Here is a 19,183-nt window from a genome sequence, read left to right on the forward strand (position 1 = left end):
CAAATGGGGTGAATATTTTGGGACTAAAATTTGCCCATAAGGGACTATCAAAAGGGGAGGGAGTAATAAGAAAGGGGATTAATTAATGAATGGAGGTGACATGTGACATTGGTGAAAAATAAATTTAAATTTACATGTGGCATGATAGGATGATGGTTTGTGTTTTTAAATACTACTACCTCCGTCCCCTTTTGATAGTCCCTTATGGGCAAATTTTAATCCCAAAATGTTCACCCCATTTGTTTTTTTCCAACAACCATTAATATTAATTTTTTACCAAAATTCCCTCCAATTTGCAATAATGCTTGTGCAAAGTTATATTTCCCATGTAAATTTTGTTTTCCCATGTACTTTTATTACTTTCTCTCTCTACTTTTTTTGCATGTCCAATGTCAATCTACTTTTTCAATGCATTTTAACTATTCTTATTTGTGTTTATTAACTCCCATGAAAAATGCCCATAAGGAACTATCAAAAGGGGACGGAGGGAGTAAAAATATAGAGTATAGATTGATATAGATGAGTTGAATAGTTACAATAGTTTCTCTTCTACTCCACCGCTACTTAACGCTCCATAAGGTTATTATCAAGTATGCCAATTAACTTTTCCTCAAAAAAAAAAAAAAAAAAAAAAAAAAAAAAAAAAAAAAAAAGGTAAAAGGTATGCCAATTAACTCACTGTCCAATCTAACAATTGACGCTGTATCAGTAGAAGCTATTTACCAAGCTATATGGCATCGGCAAAATTATATAAATCAAAAATCTAGTATACAAAATGTTTATGGACACATAATAATCATATATTTTTTTCTAAGGCGGCTATTTTGAATACCTGTAAGTCTGTAGAGCTGCTCATCAAGTTAGTAACCACTTATATGTGAATGACTACATACAATTTGAACAAAATCTAGTATTTGAAGTTTTGACTGTGCAGCAACTCAACCACAGCAGCAACCACACCCTTTCCCTCAGCAGTGATGTCTAACCTTGGTTCTTCAATCTTCCTGCTCAAAAGTTTATCAAGCTCCCCTCGCAATTTCTGAGGAATCATGGCATCAGTCACATTCAATCAAATAGCGATGTAGAGGAAGGAAAAAGAAAACAAAAACTAAATAAAAAGGGGAGGGGGGTGTCAAGCTTTTACCTTCATCAATTCTAACACACTTTTTGAAGCCGAAAAATGAAGGTAACCCCCAAGCATCTCAATTCCTTCTCCAGATTTACTAGGAAGGAGACTACCACCAAATAGAAGAAGAGCATAATCAGATATATTAGTTGAATCACGAATGAATATGCTGGTTGTCTTCACCTTCTCACTGTAAACCATATACGGCAACGGAAAAAGATGAACACCAGCATTGACAGAAGCAGGATGAATGTCAACTTGCCCAACTTCTTTAGTATAAAATGCTGTCCTCTTTCCTCTTCTCTTACATTGAACAACATTAGGGTAAAGCCCAGCACAAAGGATAGCGCAGACCATCTCCATATCATGACTATACTGGTTATAAGCCTGCATGATCACATAAATCTAGGTTTTAGAAGATTTAAGGGGATTGAATGTGTCAGCTTCAACTGAAGAAAACACAGATGAAGCATGCAGACAAATGACTAGATATATCAACAGTTTAATAATCCCTCCATCTCTAACAGATTGCCCCAAACTCTCAATTGTACTTTTAAAGAAGCAACACATTTTTTTGTATACATAGGTGGACACAATTATTGATGAGGAGAGAGATAGAGAGAGCAAGAAAGGTTGCAACTTGCAAATGAGATAATTTACCACATAAGGTTTTAAGCAATCTTTTAGGGACATCTTTTTTTAGTATATGGGGGAATCTTTTAGGGTCGGAAGGAGTACCTTCACCAGCCTTTTATTACAAGCAGTGTTTCACATTCATATCTACAAAATTGTTTATGAAAATCTTGTCTGAATCAACCAAAATTTTATTCAGAGCTTGGACTCTCTAATATAGATTTGATATAAAATGCCACCATCTACCTCTACCCCAAACCCATCTTTACTAGCCTTGTCCTTTTAAATACATCATTTTGACTAATGAAGATAATTATCCATCAGACACAAAAAGTTATCGAGAGATGATTTCAATTGTCTTCCTACTGCATGTGAATCCAAAATGTCATAAATAGAGAAACAATTGAGTTAAAAGGCTCACATTAGGACCCTTTGCCTTGTCCACAAAGCCGATGTCTGATAGTAGATCTACAAACTGTTTCCGCATATCATCCATCATTTGCAGAGTTACTGGTGACAAGAAGTTCTCCCAACAATATGATCTGTCTGTCCTACTGCATTTTGCTTCTTTCCACCCTTCAAATGCTTTTAAAAGTGCTATATGGTCACTGCAAAAAGCACATCACACAATAAAATAAAAACATAAGAACCGTTTATGGACATTTTTCTTTACAAAGTTCATCAACCAGCTTAGAGTTGATTAATAAAACTTAGGGCCATACCTACAAGAATCGCCAGCAAAAGATCTCTTTGCAGCATCAGCTTCCTCCTTCCTATTAATTGGCAAGACAAATGGATTACGATAAGCAAGAGCAGCAGCAATTGTCAAAGCCGGATTCAGGCATTGAAATATCGATCCCATGAGCAGCATCTTCCCAATATTTGGTTCCAAAGGCAGAGTGCAGAGATGTCGGCCTGTTCAATATATCACATAGATATTAAAGGTAATTATTATTGGAGAATGAGCTCTAATACTCCAGCCGTTTTGAAAGACTTCGAAAACTTACTTGGGCACAGATTTGGAGATAAGCTGATGAGATGTCTCAATTATTAATTTAATTTAATGAGAAATAATGGGGAATTACTTATCAGAAAAGTAGATATGATAGAAAATTTATTGAATGTGAGAGTGAGTAGGCCCCTAATTGTTTTGGTATTGGAAAAAGAGATGTACTCTGTATTAAAATAATAATATGGTCTATTCCAAACAACAAGTGTTTGAACTTGGACGGACGAATAAAGGAAAGTGCACGAACTAGTTTGGGATGGAGGGGGCAGTTTCTTTTCTTCACAGAACTTTTTATACAGAGAAATAAAAATAATAATTGTATGATAGAAAGCCACGAGTCTCTAATTCATAATTTTCATGTTGTAACTCAATTTTCAATAATAGTATCAAGAATGTCAGTGTGACACATTGTACAAGTCCATCAAAGTTGATCAAAACATATATTAAATAAGCCTTAGTCCCAAAATGATTTAGGGTGGGCTAGCATAATTGACAAGGACACGTCAGACGAAGAAAAGAACATAACCAGTTAACCAGTTGAAAAAGTTTGAAAAAAAAAGTGTAAAGTGAGAAAAAGAAAGAGCATCCAAAAAAAATAAAATTTAAGAAAGTTTTAAAGGAGTTGTAAAAACATAATGGTTTGAGAAAACTTTAGCAAAGGAAATCAGTGAAGTTAATAAAAATACGATTGAATTAAAAAAAAAAATGCTAAAATAATACAAAGTATATATATACACGTGTCGACGTGATGCGTTTCTTTAAGCAAGAAAGGCAAATATTTTAATTAATGAAGATACGTATCATGACGTGAATTTTCTCCCACACCGCGCTATCCAACACCATATTTTCCTCGAAAATACTTGAATCATTTTCAATCACCTTCTAAGTTTTCTTAGGTCTTCCTCTACCCCTTGGGATCCCAACACTTTGCAATTCTTAAAGCCTCCTTACTAGAGCCTCACTTGGTCTCCTTCTCCCAAACATCTCCAAACCTCAATAGGAATGTCATCAGGCTCAACTGCTTTCTTCAATCTCATCTTTTTGTAATGCCATTTTGAATCCTCTCTTGTAAATCCTTCGCATAAACTCCCAATATCATGAGGGACACTTGTATGACCAATATCTCGGGTTCGATCTAAATTGAATAGGCTATCAAAGTAAGACCTCTATTTATCCTTTATCTCCTTATCTCCCACAAGAAAGTCACATGGCACATTAGAGTATTAGACTAACACTTTAAATCATATTATCTTCAAACAAAAAGGATTTAGGTTTAATGAACATGGATCTAGGAAAAATACTGATAACTAATAGCAAGTGATTTGCTATACACCCACCAGGCCACCAGATATACCAAATTACGAAGTGGTAAGCTCCACTAATAAAAGAAGGAAGAAGATTACTTCTGGAAATGAAAATCTGGAAATGAAACTTAATCCTGGAATTGGAAACTAAATGGTGATTGACAAATTAGTAGCTTTAAGAGTAAGAAGATGAACTGATGAAAGGCGGGAAGGATTTTTTTGGGAGGAGGTTAGGAGGTTCCTTATGCTACAATGAAGAGGAAAGAGAAGTAGATTTAATCAGAAAGTAATATGTTATCATCTCTATAGTGAGAGAAATAGTTCTGGAGTCAAGCCAGCAAAGAAAAGACTTCTTATAGGTCAATCTGGCCGGGGCTATCCTATCAAAGACTAGAAGTTGCAATTGCATGCTAATCAATCAAAGCTCAATATGCATGCAATTGTATAGTAATACTCTCCACCATGCTCATGATAGTCTAATGTATTGTGCTCATTGATTATTCTGCCAAATGAAGAAGTACCAGAAAGTATAAATAATTTTTTTAAAAAAAAATAAAGCCTGGGTGTATGATGAATATTGGAAATTTCCACAATATAAGCAACATCATTATTTTGGTGCATGCCATCACCTTTGTCACTAAATTTTATTTGCAAGTATGAATTCATAGAGGGGTCAAATAACATAGAGCAAGAGTCTTGTAAAGTTTCATAATTTTAAATTTTTTTGATCTGCCATGGGACAGGAGACAGAAGTACAAAACAAAACAAAAAAAAAAAAAATCCAGGTTTTGGGTCACCAAGGTCAAATCTTTACAGCCTATCCAAGTTCAAGATGGTGCCTATGTCAATATGATTTATTATGACTTCAAATTGAGCATTAATTCAATATCGTTAATAAGGGAAATAAGAACCAACATGGCTGCAGTAACAAGGAGATAGAGCTAAGGTGGTGCAATATGAACACGAAGATGAAATCAGATGTTGGGTTTAGTAAATGATCTTCAAAATTTTATCAAGACTTTACTAATAGTAAACACAAGTAATCATGACATTTGACAAAGAGCAGAAACAAAAATGAGAAGGCGGAAATTTGAGATAGGCAAGAATCATACTCAACCAAGAAACATAAAATACTCAACCTTTAGCCAATTCATTCAAGGTTGAATTTCCAAACAAAGTTCTCATCAGATGATATTTAGGTACATTTAGCACAAACATAGAATCAGCACACAAAAAATTAAGCAAAAGACATAAAGCAATCATTGTACATACCAAGAGGGGTAAGCTCTTCCCTTTCATCTAAAGCTCCAATTGTCTTCAGAAGTTCTATAGCATTTTCAACAGAGAGAGAATCCGGTGGCTGAAGTGCTTTTGCTAAGAATGACCCAACAGTTCCAAGTTGCAAACTCTTTATGTTTAAACAAAGTTCTTGCAAAGGTGTCCGAAGTATTTCTGGTAACTGATATTGAGGCATTGCATCATAAACAAGTTTTGGATACAGCCTATAACAAACTCCAGGCTGCACTCGACCAGCACGACCTCGTCTCTGTAATCATTTCAACCATAATGAAAAGTGGGTTAATAAATGTTAAAAATTCAGAAAAGTTGCTTTAAATTATAACAAAGATTACGACGTTGAATCTGAACCTGATGTGCTGACGCTTTTGAGATCCATGATGGCAACAAGCAAGCTAGCTTGTTCAAAGCATCATAACTAGTCTCCTTTGCCTTTCCGCAGTCGACAACATAAACTACATCATCAATAGTAATGCTACTCTCTGCAATATTTGTAGCAAGAACAATTTTCCTGCCAAAAAATAAAAATAAAAATATCATAGGATTTACCAGGCGCAGTTTTGAAAAGATAGAAGAGCCATGCAGTAAATTAGATGATAACAGAAATGCCTCAAAGAACAGAGAAAAAACAAGTGTAACCCATTCAATCAGAGTAGTAAAACAGACTAAAATGCATGCTGAAGAGGGCTGAGGATTGGCATAAAAGAGTATCACTACTTCCTATATCAGTGCCCAGCAAAATAAGAGTCTAGTAGCTTAGCTTTCATTAATACTTCCTCTATTTTTTTTCTTTTGTAAAATATCTTCGGTGGTCAAACTTTACAGACTTTGACTATATATTTTTACAAATGTTATAAAAATTAATCATCACGTGAGAACTTTTTAGATCAGTTTTAATTTGTAGTTTCTAAACATCATTTATTACTTATATGTGATAAAGATGTCGGTCAAAGTTTGCATAGTATCCTGGTTAAAAAAAAAAAAGTTGCAATTGATTAAGATCAAATGATGTTGGTCAAAGTTTGCATAGTATCCTGATAAAGCTTTAATCGGAAAAAGTTGTGATACATGAAGCAATTAGAGATTTTGAGGCCAAGGATTTCACAATCAAGAGAAAACAGCAGCTGTCGCTTCAATTGGTTCTGTCCTTCAAGCAACAATTGAATATCTGCTCCAGATAAGAATTCCACCCATCAGGAAGGTGAGGTATCCTTACAGGTAAGGAGCAATTTAAGGACTTCAGATACAAGTCAGTAGTATAGTAGCATGATTGGAGTAAGTAAAAGATGCCACAGTATATAACTCTCACACCCCCATACCTCCATTCGACCTTAGTGAAATGATTAATGTCTTTTTTTTTTTTTTTTAATCCGATGGATGATCAAAATATCTTCAACGGTAGAACAAACCAAGAATACTGAAATTTTGCTCCTACAACATATAGCACATCTCAATTCTGACTTCTAAGAAGGTAGCATACTAAGAATGCATCACAGGGACCGTGTTCTTCCATTAGCATGAGAAGTATGGACTTACTACTCTTCCAAGTTTTAATCTTGTGTTGGTAACTTCCTCTGTTTCATTATGAAGACAAAACCAACAACAATTTGCAAATGAGTTCAATCAATCTAATGAGACCATCCATAATACAATACCTTATTTCAAATCATCAGATATCCGGACCAGTAGACCACCTTGTCCTTTTAAACATGATGCCCAATAACATCAATACAACCCAAAACGGATGAAGATTTTACTCGAATGATAAACATAAAAGAAAATTTTCTAACACTTTTTACTCCCTTTAAGTGAGCACCTCATTGTTGACGGCAAACTTTACATACAAATACCCTCCAAAATTCATACCAAAGAGAAAGTGAGAAAGCCAAGAAGAGAGGAATGAGAAAGTAGGAAATTGAAGATTGGATATTCTTACTGTCATTTATCTGAAACTTACTAATTAAAATAAAATATCTTTAATATAACAATGTTTTATTATTTTTACTTCTATATAAGATATATACATTGATGGTCACAGTTGCAACATTGGAAAATGTGAAAGTCCATATGGAACAATTAAACAGAAGGAGTAATATCAAAGACAAGAAAGTATAAAACAAAAGAGTGAGAAATAAACTGGGGAAAATAAGTGAGGGAAGGAGAAAGAGGGGCACCACCATCGCAAAGAAAGAGAACAGTGAGGCAGATAGAAAGGGACTGAGAAAGAAGAGAGTAACCAAGAGGAATACAGCTGTGTCAGACAGGAACCTTCTCCAGAAACCAATTTCTAAACCAACTATTGGACCATCTGGCACGTAAAAATGGTGGTAATGGGAATGACTTTTAAGTGTAATCTTGCAAGAAAATTATCATCTTAGGGCCTGTTCTGATTGACTGAAGTGAGCTGAGCTGAACTGGACTTATTGGAGCGGAGCTGAGCTGAACTGAATTGAACTGAATATTTTATGAGAGAAGGAAATTAAGATAAGAACTGAAGTGAACTGAACTGAACTTATTGAAGTTGAACTGAACTGAACTGAAAATAAGCTAAAGAGAACAGGCCCTTAGTGTCTCTGGTAATGCAACTCCCAAGTGGTATTGAGTGTTAATGGAATTTATGAAGAAAAAAGAGATACTCTGAGGTAAAGGAGCATTACCATCATTTACTACCACTTACCAAATGGTGCATACATGTAGTTTCCACTTTTTCCCTTCTATTAACAAAAACTGAGCACAGATTTTTTTTATTTCAATGCTGATAGCGAACATTCTTTTTTTTTTTTTTTGGTTACCTCCAGGGAAAAATCTGAATATACCATAACCACAAAGGTCCCTCAATAACTTATAATGCTTAAAGGTCAACAGAAGTTGGGAAAGAGGAAGCCCCTCTATTCTGAGACAAGGAATCTTCCAGGTAAAATGCAGTTTCTTGGTTTCGTAAACCAGATCATACATGGCAAACACAGTAAAAAGGAAGGGAAAAAAATAAGGAAATAGTAAGCCATTTACATTGAGATGTACTTCGTATTAGATTAAGAATCAAAGAAATAAAGAATAGAGCCTACACTAAAACGAAAAAAAAAAAAAAAAAAAAAAAAAGATATGGCCACTTAATTACATAGATCACAAGTCAAAGCTAACCTTGTATTTGCAGGTGGTTTATCAAAAATTTCACGTTGATTAACAGTTGGCATTGAACCATGTAAAGGGAGAACAAGAAACTTCCTTGTGTCTCCGAGAAAATTGTTCGCCTTAATGCTGTCAAGTAACTTGGAAATTTCATCCCAGCCAGTGAGAAATACAAGTATTGCCCCTTCACCCTCATGCCGACATATATGCTCAATTGTTGATTCCACCTACAAGCAGATCAAACAAAAGAACTAATGGAGGTTTCACATAGATGTCACGCAAAAGTCAATTGAAAGTCTTTTATCACCTAAAGAAAGAGGTACAGAATATTAAATAGAAGATAAATCTCGATATCCTTGTAAAAGTCAATTCATATATATTACGCAATCACTATTATATCCAATTACCATAAGCAGCATCATAAAATAAAAACCAAACAATAAAATAAAAACATTGTTGTCATGACATTGATTAGAGACAATTACCAATTACAAAGATCATGATCCAAAAGCTTAAACCTAGTGAAAACAAAGGCGCCAAACTGTAAACTGACAAAAAGCAATAGAATGAGCGAAATTTTCTTTCTGAAGTGCATTTCATTAACAGACAATGTATGCTCAGAAAAGAATTACTAATATATCTTCTTTAAATTTTAAGACCATGAATTTCATCGTAACTAAGTTGTTTTAAGCAAGAAGGATAGCATACTAGTCACATGACAGCTAGCAATCTTATTAAATACTCACAAGACTCAGATCAATCTGCACACTAGACCAGGCTTCAAGAGACTTTCTTGTATTGAAATATAATCAACAGGCAACAAAACTATAAACAAATCCACACAAAAAAATTTAAATATATTACATCAACAATGACACTCACCATAGAAACAAAAGTAAAGGGAAGTAATTAAAAAAAATTCAGGCTATAGTATTATTGAAATTGTAGATGACAAGAGGACAGTGGAATCTATATAGCTATACTAAAGTGAGTTTATTGGAGGAAATTTTCCCCTGTTTTTTTGGTTTTAATATGTGTGAGTGTGTGTGTGTGTGTTTGTGTTTGTGTTTTTTTTTTTTTTTTTTTTTTTTGCAAAATCGTTAATTTGCCTAAGAAATACATCATTTTTTTTAAATTATCATTATGATTGACTATTGAGTTACATTACTCTAAGGACTTCTATATTTCAATACTATTAGTTTCCAAAAAACAGGATAAACAAACAACTCAAAACTTTACAGCCAATAAAAGCATGGAGAGATTCTGATGGGTATTCTAATCAATAATCTACCTCTTGATCCTTTAACAGCTCCCATATGTAAGACAAGCAATCAGTAAATGTCTCATTTTCAGTCTCTATTGAAGTAATTAATAAGTTAGAGAACTGAGGCAATTCTCTTAATTCTAGACTCAGAGGAGAGCACACAATATTTTGTAGTTGGGATTTAGGGCTCAGCTTGCACACCAACAAAGCTGTAGACTTCCACACTGTGATATCCAGAAACATTGATTCAGTAAATGACTGTGGCAAGTTCTCTGAGAAATTAAATTCTATGTCACAAAGCAATCAAGCATACTTCAAATAACCCGTGGATATTCATTAACCATATACAAATGATTGTGATGGAAGTTGTTATAACTTATAATAACCTTATTTACTTCCCATTCTTCATCCTCATAGTCAAGCAATCACAAGTACGGTTCCCATATCATATTTTCTAAAGTCGATGGTGCATTCCATTTCATGGATCTTTCAATTATTATGATGTTTGGACCCCTCAAGACCGTCGCGTGAGCAATGAACGTGGCTTGGCCGATGTCCTACTAGAATCCCGCATGAGTGGGGATTGAGGTGAGCTGTGGCTAAGGGATGGATGCTTTGAACTTTTGAAGGGACCGTGGGGTGGGATGGTATGCCACGACTACCTAGGTGGGATCATAAAGTGGTGGTTCCTTGACGGTTCACTAAGCCATAGTGTGAGAGCATGCGATTGCCTTGATTCTTGGAAGGTTGAATAGTGGGATGTGGTTATGAGAACCTTTTTATGCTAATGTGGCACTTGGCTACGCATGGTTCTCGAAAGATAGGACCATGATGTTACTGGGTTGACCAGTGGCTGAGTTAGCCGATGGTTTCGTGGTTACACCACGAAAAAGGCGTTCCTAGGAGTTAGTGACAATTTGATCCAACCTGCCAAAGAGCAAAGGACTACTCAAAGTTTATGCATTCTGCCAAGATGACAAGGCCACCATCTCGATTAGGAAAAGAAGTTGTGTCCATTGAAAAGTTTTCGGCTTGAAAGCTCACTTAGACTAGAGATATCTCAAGGGGAGTGTTGAATCCCAATCGGGCTAAATTACCCCCACTGACACCATCTTTGGGCAACGCCCTACAATGCCTTCTCCAAGGACAAGTACCCCGAGGATTTATTGGATGATGATCCCTTGTATGCCAAGGTGATGACTGATCTTGGAGACCTAAGTGGAGAAGAAAAGGGAGAAGAAAAAACAAGAAAACTAAAGCAGGGGGGTAAAAAAGACCAGAATTAAAAATAGAAGGTGAAAACATAGCCTAACTATTGTATTATCTAACATTTTGGGAATCTGATGGAAGCTTTCCATCAACTAAGATCGCATATCACCAACCCTAGGTAATTATACTTAACAGATATAAAGAATGTACAAGCATAACCTCCACAGCAATTCAGAGAAAAAAAAAATCTAAAATAAAATAAATAAAGATGAGCTCATGCAGCAAAAAATGTAAGATAATAAGAGAATAATACAAGTAGGAAAAAAAATTATCAAAACAGCACAAAAATTATTGGGCAATTAGCAGATTTTTAAAATAATAAAAATTTAAACAGAGTGAAACTACCATAACTGAAATAGTGCCTAGAAAAAAGAAAATGAAGATTTTAGAAAATCTACAATATTATAATTGCCATTGTAATAAAATGTTCCACACCCTTGAACTATATAGAAGCGGAGATGGAAACACAGAATGCTAATCCTCCAAAATCCATAAAAAGTCACACTTTAAAGTAATTTTAAAAATTATCCAAAATAGCTATAATTCCTACCGCCCATCCCCACAACCTTCTGGCGAAATTGGTATCCCTCACAAAAATCATGTGTTTGAAATAGAAAGGGGTAAAGCAATTGTTTACAAGAAAGATAAAAGTGGAAAGTCCTAAGACAGAAAATTTAGGCATACCTCAAATAATTCAGTTACAGGATCTTTTTTAGAATCCAATTGTTTAACTCGCCGCCTTGAATTGCCCTGGAAATTATCAGACTCTTGTTTGATACGATACCGGGTTTTCTCTAAAACATCTTCCAAAAAGAACTCTTCAACTGGAAAAGTCAGTCCCTGTAGACATGTTAACAAAAAATGTTTGATCATTCATTCACATAGGTGTACAGATCATTCATCATTAGAATATGTTTACAGTATACACAATACCGGGATATGAATAGTAGGGGCATTCCCAAAATAATGGGAAAATAAGTCAGCATTAATAGTAGCACTCATAAGAATAAGTCGTAAATCTGGACGGCGAGGAAGAAGATCCTTTAATATAATAAGAAGGAAGTCCTCATACATTCCTCTTTCATGAATTTCATCCACTAGCAGATGGCTCACACCAGTTAAATTTGGATCCTGAACCTGTACATTAGCAGAAAATAACAAGTAAGACCAGGACAATCTTAATGCACTCTTCAAGCACACAGAAAACAAGATGCTGGGTTACAAAAGAAACCAAGAGATAGATAAAAGCTTACATCCATGCATATAGACTTATAACCAAATACATTATTTGCATAATTTGTTTCACTATGATAAAAGTGTAAGACTTAATATTATTCTACAAGCATACACACAATAACTCAATAGTGATATATAAGTACCATTGAAACCAATGACATATTCTTAATCTAACTTCACCTTGCCAACCAAAATTGGTTGGAGGTAGGAACTGGGCATTCCTTTAAACTCTCATTAGTTACCGGATAATGTCATAGATGAATATGCACAATTTCCTGTGCTTAAATCAGCACATTCAATGTGGCTTTGGCTATCATAATGGTAGAACTAATGAAAAATATTGACATGTGAATGATTCTTCAATTTTGAATTACTTTCATGTGAGTGACCAAAGAACTACACTGACACAGACATATGAATAACTCAAATGTAAAACTGCTGAAAGCAACACTTTACTATGCTTCACAGGGCAAAGAAAAACATCTCAATGCATCATATATTAATAAAAATTATAATCATGCAAGAACATTTTCCCCCAGCAAACATAAATTTGTAAGCTCAAGCTCAACTATATGAAGATAGCTATACAGGCATCACTACATACGGAACCATAGTTTAACAAAGCTATCAGTCAAACCTCAGCTAATATTGTCAGTAAATTACCAAGATACCAGGGGGAATCAAACTCAGCTAATTTTGGGGGTTTTCATGGTTTTCTGATTGCTATGAGGTATATAAGTATTACATTATAGTGCCAATACCTTATCCTGGATACCTAATCTAATTTGGGTGAAAGGAAGAGCTTCAGTAATGTAAATAGTCCACATACACACAAAGAACTTTCTATGTATATAACCTTATGTGTTGATACTGAGAAAAGGAAGACAATAAAGACACACTTCATTACACACCAGAGCACATATAATAATCCATAAATTATCAATAGAAGCTACCAATTGTCTGAGTAAAACTCCTGTTGTGCAGAACAATAACCGTGTCCGCGCAGAACGTTTTGTCTCCAGACGTATTTGATAGCCAACAGTTTCACCAAGATTCTCTCCTCTTTCAGATGATATACGAGCAGCAACAGATATAGCTGATATACGACGTGGTTGTGTACATATTATGCTGCAATCAGCACCACGCAGCAATGAAATCTCCTCTTCCAAAATGAACTGTGGGAGCTGGGTTGTTTTACCACAGCCAGTCTCCCCTGACACAACTAGGACCTACAACAACAAAAACAAAACAAATTTTGTAAAATAATTTCAGGAAAAATTTTGCTTAGTTCTGTAAAACAATAGTCAAACGCAGAAACAAAGTACTACCTCAGCCCTTATGGTATGCAAAAAAGTACATATTGCACTTTTTAATGTTTTATTAAATGGGCCAGATTAAAAAATAAATAAATCGGAGTGACAACAGAGCTTTGATGAGAGACAGAGAGAGTATAATAATAGAACCACATGACTAAAAGGATATTGTTGCATACTATAAGGGACAGGAGGAGTAATAATTCAATGCATGTAGCAAAGACTCCATACATTACTTATCTAAGAAGGTATAGAGGACAAAAGGACAACATGGAAAGACCGAAAGAGATCAATTCATGTTGTAACTAAACATCAGAGCATATAAGACTAATAAAGTAATGAAGCCTCTGCAATAAAAATCTGCTTTCAAGTAACTCGTGAGAAAGAGATAATATTAAGGGGTTGTTTGGTTGGGGGTATTCATCAAAGGGAAAGGGAATCAACCACCCTGATTCCCATTGTTGCTGTTTGTTAGTCGTTTTTTCCCATTCCCTTTACCCCCTCCATTCCCCCAAATCCTTCTAAGTTCATTCCCCACCCCCACCCCCCTAGGTATTTCCATTCCCATTCCCTACCACCACCACATCACCACCTGCCTACCTACCCACACCACCGGAAAACCCAAGCACCTTCCTCCCCCAACCCTCGCCGACCCTTGCCGCTTGTCCCCTCCCCCCGAAAAACATAACTTTGGCCGTCGTCATCCCTCCTCCACCACTCCCCGGCCTTGAAAATCTTTTTGGACCCCTCGTCGGAACTCGCTGCCCATGTTCACACCTCCCTCAACCCTCGTCGAAGGTTGTCGCACCTCCCCCATCGCTGCCCTGTTTCGATTGAGTGAAGTTCAATTTCGATTGAAAATCTTCCTAGACCCCTCGTCGGAACTCGCTGCCCATATTTGCACCTCCCTCAACCCTTGTCAGAGGTTGTCACACCTCCCCCATCGATGCCCTGTTTCGATTAGTGAAGTTCAATTTCGATTGGTTTTCTAGGGTTTTTTACAGGGCTGAGGGAAGTTTTTCGGGGCTGAGGGAGGTGTTGTGAGGGGCAGGGATGGCCGGAGAAGGGAGGTGAATGGTGAGGGAGGTGCGGCGAGTGGTTTAGTGGCTGGAAACGTTGGAGAGTGAAGGCTTCAGGTGGTAGTGTGGTGGTGGGACTGGTGGGTCTCATTCCCTTTGTTATTAAAACAAACAACATAGAACATTTTAGGTATTTTCATTCCATTCCTTGTCTTTCCCTTTGTTCATTCCATTCCGATTACCCCGTGCGAACCAAACGGCCCCTAAGTTTTTAATCAAAAGTAAGAATTCTAAATAAAGTTATAAGACAAAAACCTCGATTAATAAATAATAAGGGAGATCATGAGTTCAAAAATCAAGTATCAAAATTCCAGAGTAATTCATTCATGCATATACAGGTATTGTAATTCAGATAACATTAAGGTAACATATATCAGAATGCAAGGAAAGAAGCTAGCTATATTTTACATACTGTAGCCAGTCACACATTCACACCATCACCCCGTGACAAATAATAATAGGTATACCCAAACTTGAGATAAAAAAAAAAAAAACCCACCTGATTTTTAGCAACAGCTTTTAGAAATTCAGTTCTCACATTGAAAGCAGGGAGCTTTGCTCTGAATGACTGCATGGCTTGTACATTTGCACTTGCCTAAAAACAAACAGAAATGAAATGTTTCAGAGATTGCAGAACCTACTCAGGATAGTCACAAGATATGATTTCATAGGTTGATATTGCAGTGAATTAGTAATCATGATGAAATGAAATTAAGAAAACAAAATCACATGAAGACAAACCTTCAACTTCTCTTCCTGCTGCTTGAGTTCAGCACTGATTTTATCCTTATCAACATTACTCTCTAAAACGGAGACTGGTTTCACGAAGCTTTTTGCTGATGGTGAACTCTTAGAAGTTTGAGAAGATGCACCAGTCGAATTTTCAGTAGAACTTTCACCTTTAGAGGTATCCAACAGCGATCCAACCCGTCTCTCAATGTCTGTAGACATCCGTATCTGTGTAGTATTTGTAAATTAAAGTAAAAGAACACCCAGAAAAAAAAATTAATAATAATGATTTACATCCACTTTTTGCAATCATACCTCCTTCTGCGTGGATCCATGACGTTCATCTAGATCTGCACGATAATTTGGTAAAGGGACCTTGCTCGCAACAAGTGTCTTTCCTTTGTTATATGCATGGCTTTCTTCCCACAAACGCCAAACAAGGAGAGAAATGGAAAATGAAGCGACCACCAAAAACAATTTCAAGTGGAAAAAAATCAGTTAGGTCAGCTATTCTAAAAAACACGGGCTACTTTTGCGAAGTTAAACTAACATTTATAATCTGAAAGATTCTTGAACTTTATAGTACCATAATCTAAAAAACATAAACAATAGACACTCATCTAATGTAATCTGACATAGAAACATAATGCGGGGGTAGGGGTGGGGCATTAAAGATTGCCTATTAGAAAAATTGTAAGTCCACTCAGATATTTAATGGCACATATTAGTGAGATTCTCTTTAATTGCAAGAGCATGTAGCACTTGATATAAGTGAATGGTGGAAGAGGATCTTCGTGGACAGCCACAAGAAATAGAGTCTTGGTTCATTCACTCAACCTCATATAATAATGCTTTGGCATTTGTTTTGTTGAATTCTATGTTTACTTCTTCATGATGATTATTCTGGACTAACAAAGCCAATAAAATAGACATGCAAAGAATCTTGCACTTAACTTTAGCTACAAACAATAACCCCAAGTTCCAAGTCATTCAAAACACCACCAATAGAAAGGCTGGAATACATACAAATTGGTGACTCTAAACTCATTCTAGTTACTCTGGTCACAACAAATCCATAGTATCTTTTCTTATTCTCTTTATAATATACAACTTACCTTCACGCACGCACACGCAAATCAAACAACAAATCAGTAGGAACACTACCGCACACGAGCACAAACACACACAACAAGCATCAACATACCACTCACGCACACGCGCGCACACAAACGCATATGAAACAACAGCAACAACAACAATGAACAATCAGCAGAAACACTTAGATGCAATGTTTTGAACTCATTCCTAACAAAACTATAGAACACTCAAAATGTAATTGCTTACAAGTAAAGACCAAGCTGTAGCGCCATATCAGAGAGAACCTGTTGATCTTCCCGCCTAAAAAGACGCTTAATTATCAACTCCTGCTCTCCTCCTTTCTGAAATCCTTCCATCTTATTCCACCACTCATTCTCATCCAACACTTCATACTACATCATCAACAACAAACCTCCAATCAATTAATCAACAAAACAAACCCTAAAAATCAATCATACAATCAAAATTGACAATCTAATCAAACATTAGAAACTTCATAAACAAGCAAAACTTGACCTCAGCTGCTTTCTGCGCAAGCTTCTGAGCTCGCCAAACAGGGTCCCACCATCGCTGCTCTCCGCCACCACCTCCACGACCACCACCGCCTCTACCGGCGCCGCCACGATTGCCGCCTCCGCCGCCGCGATTTCTGCCGCCGCCGCCGCGACGGCCGCCTTGGAAGTTAGGGCGGGAAGACATGGATGTTGAGAGAGAGCAATGGAGAAGGAGAAGAGGAGGTTTGGGAATGGAGGAAGGAAATGAAGATGAAGTGAGGTGTTTGAGGAGAGAGAAAGAGGTTGGAACAGTTGTTGTGAATGGAAATGGGAATGGGAAGCAGCGCACAGACATTTAATTCGATTGTGTTAGTGTGTTTTTGTCGTTGGGAGTTGAGTGAGCTGGTGTGTTGTGTTGGCTTCGGAGTGATGCCACTCTCAATTGCTCGTCATGGCAATTGAGGTTGTTTTTTGAAATTGGGTGTCACATCAACTCGTTGAAAAACGGACAAAGTGAGGAGATTTTGGGAAAGATTGATTTTTTACGTTGTCCACCTGAATTTTTTTAAGTTTAGTTGACATGTTTTGAGTTTAACACTATTTACTCACTTTTTTTTATCGTATTTTGTGATTTATACATAAAGAAAAATAGATTTATACATTGTCCACCTGGTCTCTACCTACTTGAGTCCTCTTAGACTATACCAAGTAGGGTCCAGTTGTACTTTAACCGACACTTTTGTCGTTGATGGTTTGGTATTGATTTTAATGTCGATGGTATACCAATAATAACCAAGTCAAGCCTAGTTGGTATTCTTTTTCAATACCTACAAACTCCTGATCGGTATTTCTTTTGATACCAACTAACCTTTATATAATATATTTATATATTAAGGAAATATTGTGAAGAACTACCACTTAAATGACGAGTTTTGAGAACAACTACCATTTAAAACTTTTTTTAAAAAAAACTACCACAAAAAAAAAAGTTTGAGTAGCACTACCTTGTCTAACTTTCCGGTAAGAATCTCCGGTAGTGGGACCCATGAAATAGTATTTCCCTCCAAAATTCTTTCTCTCTCCTCTGTTTATAACTGTTATACTTCGATTCTCCCTTTTTGCTTGAGTAAAACAAAATCAAAACTCTAATATGTTGATTTCAATCAATTCAACGAGAGGTAAAAAGGAAATTCGTTTGGCAACTCAATTCTAGGTAATGTATGTCTAATTTCCCATTGTAATTGACACAATTATTGCAATGAATCTTGAAATTAGGGTTCTTGGTTAAAAAATCAATATTGGGGTATTATGAAAATGGGGGATTTGGGGCAATTGTTCTGTATAATCCCATCTAAGGTTCATTACTCATTCTTTGCTTATGTATTTGCAGCAATTAATTGCTTTCAACCATGTCTAATTCATCATATCAATCAGCTCATCATTTTCCTTCATAATGCTTTTGCGAAATTCCCCCAAAAATTGAGGCCTCTTGGACTAGCAATAAAATTAAGTATTCATGCGTCAATTTAGGTGGAATTTTAGGAGGGAAATAGTAATTTATGGGTCCCACAGCCGGAGATTCTTCCCGGAAACTTAGACAAGGTAGTGCTACTCTAACTTTTTTTGTTTTGTGGTAGTTTTTTCAAAAAAAAGTTTTAAATGGTAGTTGTTCTCAAAACTCGTCATTTAAATGGTAGTTCTTCGCAAAATTTCCATATATTAATATCAATTAATGTTCACTTGTTTCTTGATTAATGACTTTTAACGGCACTAGTTATCACAACTCTACTACTTATATATCAAAATAGATTATTTTAATAGTTTAATAGCCCACCATGCTTCGCAATAATAATTCTTTAACTAGAGAGTTTTGACCAATACCTGAACTTAGTCGACAATGGAACCTCCAGCGTTCTGAGCTTCCGGCTTTACCAAGGTAGCTAACCCTAACCATGTCTACCTTAGATCAAGCACAACACAGATCTTATTCGTTTCCTACCTTAGACCGTAACCTCTAATCAAACAATTCTTACTGTGTTTATGATGGAATTTCTTAAACAGAAAGATGACTCATTTGATATATAAGGTTCAAGGATATAACGCTCCCTTCTTGAACAAAATTTTTATTTAATTTGAAAAGATTACAACACTCATATATTACAACAAACACACAAACTGAAAGCTTAAACAAACATAAGCTGAAC

General features: G+C 36.0%; 1 protein-coding gene across 2 annotated transcripts; it reads right to left on the minus strand.

The window, feature by feature from the left end:
* Positions 1 to 730: 730 nt before the first annotated feature.
* LOC145597550 (DExH-box ATP-dependent RNA helicase DExH1-like) lies at positions 731 to 17,404 on the minus strand. Of its 2 annotated transcripts, XM_081653743.1 has the most exons (17): positions 17,002 to 17,404; positions 16,732 to 16,877; positions 15,703 to 15,802; positions 15,400 to 15,615; positions 15,158 to 15,253; positions 13,220 to 13,495; positions 11,964 to 12,167; positions 11,698 to 11,870; positions 11,363 to 11,392; positions 9,244 to 9,289; positions 8,510 to 8,724; positions 5,720 to 5,879; positions 5,345 to 5,618; positions 2,482 to 2,674; positions 2,181 to 2,367; positions 1,145 to 1,513; positions 731 to 1,039 (listed from the first exon to the last, which is right to left on the minus strand). In XM_081653743.1, exons 1-17 carry the CDS (start codon positions 17,332 to 17,334, stop codon positions 908 to 910), a joined length of 3,150 nt encoding a protein of 1,049 aa, XP_081509869.1. In that variant the 5' UTR covers positions 17,335 to 17,404; the 3' UTR covers positions 731 to 907. The 2 variants fall into 2 exon arrangements, with proteins under 2 accessions (XP_081509869.1, XP_081509868.1); XM_081653742.1 differs by lacking the exons at positions 9,244 to 9,289; positions 11,363 to 11,392 and having other exon boundaries at positions 11,715 to 11,870.
* Between the last annotated feature and the right edge of the window lie 1,779 nt (positions 17,405 to 19,183).

Source organism: Chenopodium album, chromosome 20 (genome assembly GCF_948465745.1).
Source record: "Chenopodium album chromosome 20, dcCheAlbu1.1, whole genome shotgun sequence".
Lineage (NCBI taxonomy): Eukaryota > Viridiplantae > Streptophyta > Magnoliopsida > Caryophyllales > Amaranthaceae > Chenopodium > Chenopodium album.